Raw genomic sequence first — 11,078 nt, forward strand, 5'->3', positions numbered from 1 at the left:
GCCAGTGTTTAAAGAGCTAGTTAAACTGTACAGGGGGAATCCATAATTATTCAAGTTACTGAAGATCTATAGTGCTCTATAATTCCAAAAATTATTCTATCAGGGTTTTTTGTTTGTTTGTTTGTTTTGGTGAGGAAGCTTGGCCCTGAGCTCAACATCTGTTGCCAATCTTCCTCTATGTTTTGTGTGGGATCCCACCACAGCAGGCTTGATGAGTGGTGTGTAGGTCCAAGCCCAGGATCTAAACTCTCGAACCCCAGGCCACCGAAGTAGAGTGTGAACTTAACCAGCACTACACCACTGAGCCAGCCTGTATTAGGGTTTTTTGTGGGGTTTTTTTGTAAGGAAGATTGGCCCTGAGCTGACATTTGTGCCTATCTTCCTCTATTTTATATGTGGGATGCTTGCCACAGCATAGCTTGATAAGCAGTGTATAGGTCCATGCCTGGGATCTGAACCAGCGAACCCCAGGCCACGAAGGAGGAGCACGCAAACTTAACTGCTGCACCACCAAGCCAGCCCCAGGTTTTTAACACATACATTTTCTTTTACAGATGTGCCCTTCCTAAATATTTTATGTTGAGACTGATATTAGAATAAATATGCAATCCCTAAGAATATACAAGTCACTTGCTAAGTGGGGGAGGAAGAGGAGAGATAGGCATTTGTCACAGAAAATCCACCTATATGATGTATTAATCCCCTATGCCCAGTTAACACCATGTTCAGTCCAGTTTGCATTAGTTATGATTAAAAGAAAGGGATAGTACAGAAGACGAAGAATAGTCCTTCCATCTGTGTTTTCCATCTCCTCTCCTTGCACTACTTCGCTCTAAAGCAGACAAAAATGCTAGAAAGTCAGATGATGCCATAACTGCTTCTACTTGGCAAAGTGCCACAAAAAGGCTGTAGAGGAAAGCAGGAGGACGAAAAAAATCAGATAAACCACATCGTCAAGGTCAACTTCCGTGGAAGTGATGAAAGACAGAAAAAAGTCATCTGTGATGCGGCCCTTCTCCAAACAGTCCCGTAACCCAACACGTAGGAGAAATGTATTCCTTCTTGCTCTCCATCTCTTCGTGCCTACTGATCCTTTATAGATATAAAATGGGGAAAACATCGCCGTATGCTGGGAAGATTAAAGGAAATTTATTGAACACTCAGGTACCACTTTCTCCGTGCCAGGCCCATTTTGTTTTACAAATATTAACACATCTAATCCTCCCCACAGCCCTATGAGGTGGGTACTATTATCTTTATTTTACAGATGGGGGAACTGAGGCAGAGAGAGATAAAAAAACTTGCTGGAGGTTTCCAGCAAATATCCGGCAGAACCTGGATTCAGATTCCAGCAGGCTGGTCTGAGCCACGCTCCGGCGCCGCCCCTGAGATCACTTAGCCCCTCCGGGACCGCTGCTGACGCCCACCTGTTCTTCCTCATTGTTCTTTCTGTTTTACCGCCCATTTCTACTCTTTTCTTCGGAGAAGCTCCGCCAACCAGCGAACGTCACTCACTGCCCATGAAGTCCACTTGCGCCTCACCTCCCGACCCCGCGCCCGCCCGTGCGGCCCCAGCCTCCAGCGCATTTCCTGATGCCGCTCGGGAAGCTGGTTCCCTCCCAGCAGACAGCACCTCTCGTAAACGTCTTGGGGAATGGGAGGCCCGGTGCTGTCCAAGGGCGTCTCAGAGCGAAGGGCTGCAGAGCCCAGGCCTCTGTTCCGAGGAGACCTGCGAGGACCGGGCGGAGGGGCTGGCGCCCGTGTGGCCGCAGTGGGGAGAAGCTTCAACGTGGAGAGCTTGCACCACTTCTCTCTAAGGTAGATCTAAGTAGATCGAAGTAGATCGCCTGGGGCAGGTGATCGGGCTTAATTCCAAATCTTAACATTTTTCAACTACCAGCTCATTTCAAAAAAAATTTAAAAAAAATCTTTGGAGTCACTGTTCCAAGTCACACAGCAATTCAATGGCCTCTATTCTCTACCAAACCGCGAGAGGAAGCTAAGGAGACCACTCTCCCCGGAGCAGTAAGTGCTTCCTTCCATCTGACCTCCATCGACCTGCTGCAGCTGCAGCTGCAGTCTTTCCCTGATTGACTTCTCTCACCAGCGGACGGAGGACCTCCGGGGCCACCAAGGTAGATACCTTGAGGGGCCGCGCGCACTTTTAGGGTGAGGGGTGGGGACAGTAAGTGGCTCATCGCCTTTCAGTTCCAGCACAAGAATCGCGCCCGAAAGAACCTGAGTCACCAACCGCCGCCACCGGCCGGAAGCCGCAAGCCTGACTTCCGCTTGGAGCTGCAGAGCGGCGTTCCCGTGAGCCCGCGGGCGCGCGGGGACTACAACTCCCGGCATGCTCCGAGGCCGCCGGAGTTAACCCTTTAGCGCCGGCGGCCGCTCTGCGCCCGCCTCCGCCCCTTACCTGGACCCTGCAGGGTGAGTTTTAGGGAGCTAGGGAGGGACTTTTCCCTTTATTTAAGACTTAGGGGTGTGCATGTGTGTGTGTGTGTGTGTGTGTGTGTGATGTATTCTCGGGGGGAGGGATGATTCTGATTTTCCTAAATTGGGACAATTTGCAGTAATGGGATTCAGACGCTTTTTTGCGGGTGGGAGACCCAGCATCAATTCTCTGAACCCCAGGGCCTAAGTGGAATCTCTGCTGTCTTCTTCAGAATGCTATCTAGATCCTCTCCTTCTCCCCCTGTCCCCATCAAAAGTAGCCAGCAACCCCTCCCCTCTGCCAAAGGCCCCCACTGCGTCCCTTCCCCAGCGCCCTCAGCAAGGTTTGTTACCTGGCAGCCGAGTGAGGGTTTTTATTATCTCTCTGACTGGGGGATGAATGCTCATGGAGCCCATAGGACCTGCCACATCCTTTTGGATTAGAGGTTTTAGAATTTAGGCCATTTGCGTCTCAGAGCCTGCCCTTCCCCCACAAGTGTCACCAGGAAGTTCAGCAGGCACCCTGCCTTTGTCCGACTTGAATGACCACAGGTTTGTGGAAAAGGGTTCCTTCACTGGGAATATGGGTGGTGGAGGTTAAACCCAATCCATTCTTTGCCCTCACCTCCACCCCTAAAACAACACTGGACACAGGAGACGACACTGGGGTGTCACACTCTTCTTTCTTTTTCTTCCCCCCCCCCCTTTTTTTTTTTTTTGAGGAAGATTAGCCCTGAGCTAACATCTGCCACCAACCTTCCTCTTTCTGCTGAGGAAGACGGGCCCTGAGCTAACATCCATGCCCATCTTCCTCTACTTTATACATGGGACACCTACCACAGCATGGGTTTTGCCAAGCGGTGCCATGTTGGCACCCGGGATCTGAAGCCGAGAACCGTGGGCCGCCAACGCGGAATGTGTGAACTTAACCGCTGTGCCACGGGGCGGCCCCCACACTCTTCTTTCTATCACTATTCTTTCTCTGCGTTGTGCACAGTTCCAGTTGTGGGCTGGGATGGAAGAGGACAGGGACTATAAGTATCAGGGATTATCAGGCTGGGGTGGGGGGTCAACTACCTCTCCCCCCATCCGTGGTCAGGGGAGTGGAGGGGCAGCTTGTTTTTTTCACATTTCACTGCTCCCAGACCCCACTTTAACAAACCCACTTCACAAGGCCCCCCTCCCTGCCTCAGCCTTCAAGAGCCTAAGGCTGCTAGAAAAAAAGGGCTACTCTGAGTCCGGGAGTTGAGAGCCTGGAATGCTTGGATCCCCTTCTTTGCCTCACCCCTGTCTCAGTGTATGTCACTGGCAAGCATCCTATCCTCACCCCGAGCTTAACTCCCCCTTTCTAGGCAGTCTCTGGCTTCCTCCCCCACCCCCCAAAGGGGCCATTGTTCTGGCCAGCGTTTGGGGCGGGGTGGACAGAAGGGAGAAGACCTTGGGACAGGAGTACTGAACCACAGGAGGCCAGGGGAGTGAGGGCAGGCCAGCATATCTCTCCTCTATCTCACCCTCCCCACTGCCAACTGGCTCCCTGCCCCTGCCCCCGCCCCTTGACATCCCAGACTCCCTGGCTATTTAAACAGAGATGGGTGCCCCCATCGGCACACTGTCCTTTGGCCACCGGACATCATGCCTCCCAAGAAGGATATTCCTGTGAAGAAACCAGCGGGGCCCCCTATCTCCAAGCCTGCTGCCAAGCCAGCAGCACCAGCGGCCCCTCCAGCCAAGCCTAAGCCTGAGCCAGCTCCAGCTGTCCCTCCAGTTATTCCTGTCCCTCCGGCCCCTCAGAAAACCCAGGAGCCCCCCATCGATCTCTCCAAAGTGGTGGTGAGTCCCCGGAAAGTGAGGAAAGAATTTGGAGAGGGCAGTACAAGGGTGGGATACAGCCTAGGGGACTGGGGGCTATCTAGAAGGTAGGGAATCAGTGAGCACTGGAATGATATTGGGGGTTCCTCTTAGTCCCCCACTTGGAAGCATCCAGGCTTTTGACTCTGCTAGTATCTTTGTTGTTCTCTCCTGTCTAACATGTTTTTGTACATATACACACACTCACACACGCGCACAAACACTCTCACTGACCCCCCTGCTGGCTGCAAGGACTGTGAGATGGGGAACATCTGGGATCTGAGGACAGTTTCAAGGTGAAGGGAGGGAGCTGCTGCCTGTGCCTGGCTGACCGTTCAACTCTAAAGGCCACAGTTCTGAACCCCAGGAGGGAAGGCTGAAGAGGACAGATTTGTTAGACAATCACAGCTGGGGGCCAGGGGTAAATTTAGCCTTTGTTCAGCCCCCAGTTATGTGAGGGATGCAGGACTCAGGGCAGTGGAGGGAGGGGAACAGGTGGCATGGGATTAACCCTGTTCCCAGGAAACCTTCCCTCCATAATTCCTCCTCTTGGGATTCTCCCAAAGTCCAGAGCTGGGAATGGGACTGAGGTGGCTGGGCTTCCAGCCTGGTCCCTTTGGGCCCCTCCCCAGAAGTGGCTGCCAGTTGGTGGGAGGGGTGTGGGAGAGGGATTGAGTGAATCCTGTCATCCCTCATCTGCTCTTTTCTTCCACAGATCGAGTTTAACAAGGACCAGCTCGAGGGTGAGGAGACACTGGTCCCCTGAGCCCACTGTCTAGTCCCGAGCCCCTGGTCAGATCCTCTTTCTAGTCCCCTAACTCCAGTCCTGACCATGAAACCTCCCACACTGGTCCTCTTTGTGTCCCCTGTCCTGCCCAGCTCTAGCACGTAGTTTCTGAACCTCCTTTCTGTCTAGAGGTGATGGGAACCCCTGGTCAACACTGACTTCTCCTTATCCTTCAGAGTTCAAAGAAGCCTTTGAGCTGTATGACCGAGTAGGGGATGGCAAGATCCAGTTCAGCCAATGTGGGGATGTGATGAGGGCCCTGGGCCAGAACCCCACCAACGCCGAGGTGCTCAAGGTCATGGGGTACCCCAAGAGTGATGGTGAGGGAACAATGCGAGTTTTCAGTTTGGTGGTGGAACCGAGGAGTGTTGGCAAGGTGACAGAGGATGCTGGGTGGGTCTCAGGACTTCAAAAACTGTCAAACGCAGGGGCAGAAAAACATCCTGAATATTGAACAGGATGAAGCCTTTTGGTAAGGATGGAAGCTGGGTCCTAGATGACACTGTAGTGACCTCTCCCTCACCTCTCTAACCTCCAGAGCTGAAGTCCCGCCGTGTGGACTTCGAGACTTTCCTGCCCATGCTCCAGGCAGTGTCCAAGCCCCGGGACCAAGGCACATACCAAGACTACCTGGAGGGGCTTCGTGTGTTTGACAAAGAAGGGGACGGCAAAGTCATGGGAGCGGAGCTCAGACATGTCCTCACCACCCTGGGTGAGTCAGGGACCAGAACTCCTGTCGGGTGGAGAGGAGGGGGTGGGCCAAGAAGAAGGTTAGCCAAGTAGGCAGAGCCAAGGAGGGATTACTGTCCTGTAGGTCATGGGCAGGAGACTGAGAAGGTCAGAGCTAGGGGGGCAGAATCTGAAGGGCTTCCTCCTGCAGAGGCTAAAGTGAGGGGATGCACGTAGATGCCTCCCAAAAGGCAGAGGAAAGGGGATGAGGTGGGAGACCCAAGCTTCTGCTTTGGGAAGGAAGTGTTTGTGGTCTGTGATCTGGTACCACTCTTAACCCTCTGGAGTTCAGTTTCCATGTCTGTTAAAGCTTTCCCCAGGTGCTAATGCAGGCGAAATAGAAAGGAGATGCAGGAACGCTTTCATGGCATTACCATTACAAGGAGAGGATGCCTTTGGGGGTCTGTTGCTATATGGTCGGGTCTCCAGGGTGGGAGAAGAGCAAGTACCACCCAGAAGAGCGTGGCCTGGGCTGGTGAGGGAAGGGAGGCCAGGGTTAAAACGCTGTGTCTGGGGCTCAGGAGAGAGGATGACTGAAGACGAGGTGGAGGCTGTTCTGGCAGGACATGAGGACAGCAACGGCTGCATCAACTATGAAGGTGAAGGGCCAGGGGAGCAGAAGGGACCGGGGAGGAGGGGAGGCGGGAGGCTTGCGGTATGTAGGGGGGCACCCTGGAGCCTGGATTCTCTGAAGTCAGATGGATTATCCAAGGGCCTGCTTCTGAAGCCCTCTTGCCTCCTCTCTCTGCAGCCTTCCTGAAGCACATCCTAAGCGTCTGAGCTCTACAGGTAGGGCCCTCCCACTCCGCCCTGAGAGGCAACTCCCTTCTCTTCCCTCAGCCAGGGTGGAAGAGCAGGGAAGTGCGTTTTCACGTCCTGCTGCGCGCGAGCGCCAGGGCTTGGCACTTTTCATCTTTTTCCACAGATGCTGTGGACCGGACACCCGGCTCCCCCGCAGGCGGAAGCACGTTCCTGCCACTAGGAGGCCACCTATTATTTCAAAATAAAGACACGGTTCCTCCCTTGGCCTCCGACTGTTGCTTTTCTCAGAGGTGGGGGAGGGAGGGAGGGTTCTCCTCTCCCTAGTCCGATGCCCTCCGATCTTCCTGCTCAGAGGAGCAGATTCCTTGCGCCCCGCCCCAGCTCCTGCGGTTCCGGTGCCCCGGGTCCAGCTCTGCTGGAGAAATCGGCAGCCCTGGGTCCCGCCCACACCATTACTAATGTAGCAGCGTCCTCTGCGTAAGCCCAGGCCAGGATTCCTATTGGCTGGGCCAGCTTAGGGTGACGTCATTGGGACGTACTAAGACTAGGGTAGGGCCTGGGGTCGGAGCCATTACTGCAGGAAAAGGTCCCGCAGAGCTCAGCGGTTAAGATGGTGGGGCCCTGGGCCGGGGAGGATGAGCGGGATTTGGGGCGAAAGGCGGGAAGCCGGGGGTAGGGAGTAAGGAGAAGGCAGAGGGTAGGGGGGCAGAGGGAACCTGAGGGCCTGGAAGGTTGCAAGTGGGGTTGGAAAGTCTGGGGTCCTGTCCTGCTGGGAAGCGAGTCCCTAGCATGGAACAGGAGTTTGTGGTTCCGAGTTTGTGGGACTGGGATGGAAGATTAGGGATAGATGCTGACTGCTCCCCTCTTCTCTGAGCAGTGTGACTTCACCGAGGACCAGACTGCAGGTAAGTAATCTCTGACCCTTACTGAAGTCTCGCTTAGGGAGAGGGACACTCCCTCCAGCACCTACCTACCCGTAACCCCAACCTGTCATCTTTTCAGCACCCCCAGGGGCGTACCTCCTAGATTATCTTCTCCCTCCCGGATCCTCCATTTTCTTTTCTCACTCTCTCTTCCTCCCTCCCCTTCCACTCTAGATCTGAGTCCCAAGCACTGGGTGAGTTTTAGGTGGGTGTGGGTGTGTGAAACAACTCGGTCACCTACTGCCTGCTGTATGTGGGATTTCGGGAGGGTGATTAAGCTGCCTGCGCTCGTCTGTCCCTTAATCAGCTACTTCTGCCTCTTCTCTCCTGTGATAACTCTCCCCCTCCCCCAGCTTGTAATTGTGAAGATTGTAAAAAGCGGTGACCCGGTGTTTTGAGAAAATGGGGACAGGGGACTTTGCTGAGGATACTTCTTTGTAGCTGTACCGTCTGAAAGGTCTCTTTCTGTACAAGAGCGGTGGGAAGTGGCAGGCTGGGATGACCCGGGTCTCAGACCGCTGCTCCCACTTCCTTATAAGGACAGGACCCAGATAGGGCGGTGGCAAATTCCTGCCCTGAGTAGAGTGTGAGGAGGCTTGGCAGACTTGCTGCAGGCAGTGGGTGTGTGCGTGTGTGTAAATGGGCGCGACCACTCCGCCAGGTGGGCGGAGAGCTGTCTTTCTGTGGGACACCTGAGTTGGGAGGAAGGGACACTGGATCCCTCTTAGTGGACTTGGGTGTACAGCACTATCAATATCTGGTTTCCTCAGCATGATCAAAGTTGAACGGGCAGTCCAGGCTCTGAGGGAGGGTTTGTGTTAACCCCACATGCCCAGTGCTGCTGTTTATCTGAATCCTCAGAGTTCAAGGAGGCGTTCCAGCTGTTTGACCGAACAGGGGATGGCAAGATCCTGTACAGCCAGTGTGGGGACGTGATGAGGGCGCTGGGCCAGAACCCCACCAACGCCGAGGTGCTCAAGGTCCTGGGGAACCCCAAGAGTGATGGTGAGGGGCCTCTAGAACAACTCCTCAGTGTGGTAGTGAGCCCACAGTTCTTCAGCTAAGAGCATCCCTCTATCTTAGTAGGCCCCAAACTCCAGCAGGTCTTGACTAACAAATCCCACGGATTTTCCCTGCTTGGAGTGGGAGCCGGCTGTTCTGTCGTGATCCCTGCAATCCCCTCCGCCCTGGGAACGTGTGTGACTTTCCTTCCACCTCCTTTATGGCAGAGATGAATGTGAAGGTGCTGGACTTTGAGCACTTCCTGCCCATGCTGCAGACTGTGGCCAAGAACAAGGACCAGGGCACCTATGAGGACTACGTTGAAGGCCTTCGGGTGTTTGACAAGGAAGGGAATGGCACTGTCATGGGGGCTGAAATCCGGCATGTTCTCGTCACCCTGGGTAAGGCTCTGCCCTTGCACCTTGAGCCAAGGTGCCACCTGATACACCTACCTGTCACCGAATTCCAAAAATGCTCTCTTTCCCCTCTGCAGGTGAGAAGATGACAGAGGAAGAAGTAGAGATGCTGGTGGCAGGGCATGAGGACAGCAATGGTTGTATCAACTATGAAGGTGAGGGACAAATTGGGGCTCTCATGGAGGAAGCAGCCATACAGAGCAGGTCAAGCACAGCATTTGGGGTTTTCGCCATCCCTGGACTTGGGCTCCAAAAAGTGCCAGGAGGCAAGGGGCAGGGCCCAGCCCAGCCCAGGAGCGGGAGGCCAGGGACGTCTGACAGGAAAGGAAGGGGTAATGTGGGGGGAAGGGCAGAGAAGGAATGGGAAATAAAAGAAATGGAATGTCTATCACCCACCGCCTGAGCCCTTCACCCCACGTCTGTGTCTTGTCTTCACCATTAATGTCTCTTCCTTCCTGCAGCGTTTGTGAGGCATATCCTGTCGGGGTGACGGCCCGTGGGGCGGGTACGGCTCCTCCTAGCCTCCCCTCTCTCGTTGGCCTCCCCAGTGTGTTTCTTCTGGCCTTTGCCCTCTAGCGCCTTCCCCTGCTACCATTGACGTCCCCCTGGCACGTTTCTGCATGGAGCTGACTGTGGAGGGGAGGGGTTCCTCAAAGAGGAAGACAGCTGGGCGTGTGGTACCTCCTCCTCTGCTAGAATGGGCTCTGAGGTTTGGCTTATAGGGTCCTGCGTGCTGGTGCCTGGGAACTCACACCAGCCTCTCCCCGTCTTGCTTTAGGGTGGTCCCTTGGCCCCAGAGCAGGGATGGTTGGCAGAGCGGGTGGGCTGCCTGCCCCTTGTGCTGCTGTAGCTGAAGTCTTTCCCCCTTCCTTCTGCTGGGCAGCTTGGAGGTACCCTAACCCAGAACTCTGTCCTCTCCTCCTGCCAATGGCTGACAGTAGCTAGAGGTGTAGTTGAAAACTTTTCTGCCTCTGCTGTGTTCCTGCTGCTCAGGGTGGGCTGGGGGACTAACACCTGGTGGGAGGGGAGCTGGGGGCCAAGAGAACTGGTCAGACTCAAGGTGGCTCCTCTGCAAACCGACCCCAAGGTTGATTGCTTTGGGCGTGTTCCTTTCTATGCCACCTTCATGGTCTTGTGGTCTCCTGGCCCCTGGTGGATCCCCACCTTAGCTCCGCTCCCGGGTTCACCCCTCTCTCCTTTCCACAGAGCTCGTCCGCATGGTGCTGAATGGCTGAGGACAGTCCCAGTGTGCCCAGAGCCCCGTGCCTTCCCCTTTGAGACTGTGTGTAGCCGAAGGCTCCCTAGGTTCTCTTGTCACAGCACCTATCCCAGCTGCTCTCTCTTCGATGATGTTTATTGTCAGCATTCACCAAATAAACTTGCTCTCTGTGCCCTAAATGCAGTTCTGCTTTCCTTCTTGAGCAAGGTGAAAGGGAAGGTGAGACAGTCCAGGGTCAATGGACCAGGGGCTGGGGAAGGCTGGGAAGGGCCTGTAGGAGCCATCTTTGCCTCATTTGAGAAATGCTGGCCCCACTCATTGATGCTACAAAGGCTACCCCCTGGGGGATTAGGGAAGCCATAAATCCCTGTAGGACCAAGGCTGGCCCTCTTGTTCTGTCCCATATCAGGCTGAGTGCTCTCCCAGCTCTCACCCTCCCAAGCACTGCAGGCCTTTTGTGGGAGAAACCCCGGGAGTGTTTATTGGAGCTAAAGCCAGGCCATACTAGCACGGCCTGCGCCTGTCTGTCCCCTTGGCAGAGCTAGGGGCCAGTAATAACAGAAGTAGGTGAGATGCCTGCCTCATCCCCACCGAATAAGGGAAGGAATGAAGTCACTACTTCTGAAAGGATAAATATACAAAATCCCCAGGTTCTGCGGATGTCCTTCCAAGTCTTAAACAGCTATTTTTAGGGCAGGTAAGAGCCTCTGACCAGCCCCTGCACAGTGCACAGTACTGACAGCTGTGCTGCCTTGAGCCTGTCATGGAGAGAAACCCAGTGTCTGGGCCTAGGGCTTGCTGAGTGCCTCCTTGCCCGGGTGAATGCCCCTGGGAAGGACTCCGGGAGTGCTGCCCCCAGCCCAATCCCCTGCCTGACAGCCACAGGTAAGAACACGGAAGGCATCCACAAGATGGAACTCAAAGCAAATTAATTTATAAAAAAAAAAAAAAGAAAA

At 54.5% G+C, this 11,078-nt stretch overlaps 2 protein-coding genes and 1 long non-coding RNA gene across 5 annotated transcripts; 2 read left to right on the forward strand and 1 right to left on the reverse strand.

Annotated features, from left to right (window-relative positions):
- Positions 1-678: 678 nt before the first annotated feature.
- On the reverse strand, positions 679-2,268 carry LOC139083611 (uncharacterized). The gene is made up of 2 exons (XR_011540487.1): positions 1,428-2,268; positions 679-1,129 (listed from the first exon to the last, which is right to left on the reverse strand). It is a non-coding gene; the product is annotated as an uncharacterized lncRNA (long non-coding RNA).
- Positions 1,995-6,826, forward strand: MYL6B (myosin light chain 6B). 2 transcript variants are annotated; one of them, XM_008530147.2, is made up of 9 exons: positions 1,995-2,135; positions 2,209-2,433; positions 4,023-4,266; positions 5,000-5,027; positions 5,248-5,391; positions 5,610-5,783; positions 6,322-6,399; positions 6,552-6,589; positions 6,726-6,826. In XM_008530147.2, the coding sequence occupies exons 3-8, from the start codon at positions 4,069-4,071 to the stop codon at positions 6,578-6,580; spliced, it is 651 nt and encodes a 216-aa protein (XP_008528369.2). In that variant the 5' UTR covers positions 1,995-2,135; positions 2,209-2,433; positions 4,023-4,068; the 3' UTR covers positions 6,581-6,589; positions 6,726-6,826. The 2 variants fall into 2 exon arrangements, with proteins under 2 accessions (XP_008528369.2, XP_070477734.1); XM_070621633.1 differs by lacking the exon at positions 1,995-2,135 and having other exon boundaries at positions 2,378-2,433; positions 4,002-4,266.
- Positions 6,827-6,912: 86 nt separating this feature from the next.
- MYL6 (myosin light chain 6) lies at positions 6,913-10,301 on the forward strand. Of its 2 annotated transcripts, XM_008530145.2 has the most exons (7): positions 6,913-7,175; positions 7,440-7,467; positions 8,347-8,490; positions 8,715-8,888; positions 8,981-9,058; positions 9,365-9,408; positions 10,110-10,301. In XM_008530145.2, exons 1-6 carry the CDS (start codon positions 7,173-7,175, stop codon positions 9,391-9,393), a joined length of 456 nt encoding a protein of 151 aa, XP_008528367.1. In that variant the 5' UTR covers positions 6,913-7,172; the 3' UTR covers positions 9,394-9,408; positions 10,110-10,301. The 2 variants fall into 2 exon arrangements, with proteins under 2 accessions (XP_008528367.1, XP_008528368.1); XM_008530146.2 differs by lacking the exon at positions 9,365-9,408 and having other exon boundaries at positions 7,008-7,175.
- The last annotated feature ends 777 nt before the right edge of the window (positions 10,302-11,078 follow it).

This window comes from Equus przewalskii, chromosome 5 (assembly GCF_037783145.1).
Source record: "Equus przewalskii isolate Varuska chromosome 5, EquPr2, whole genome shotgun sequence".
Classification (NCBI taxonomy): Eukaryota; Metazoa; Chordata; class Mammalia; order Perissodactyla; family Equidae; genus Equus; species Equus przewalskii.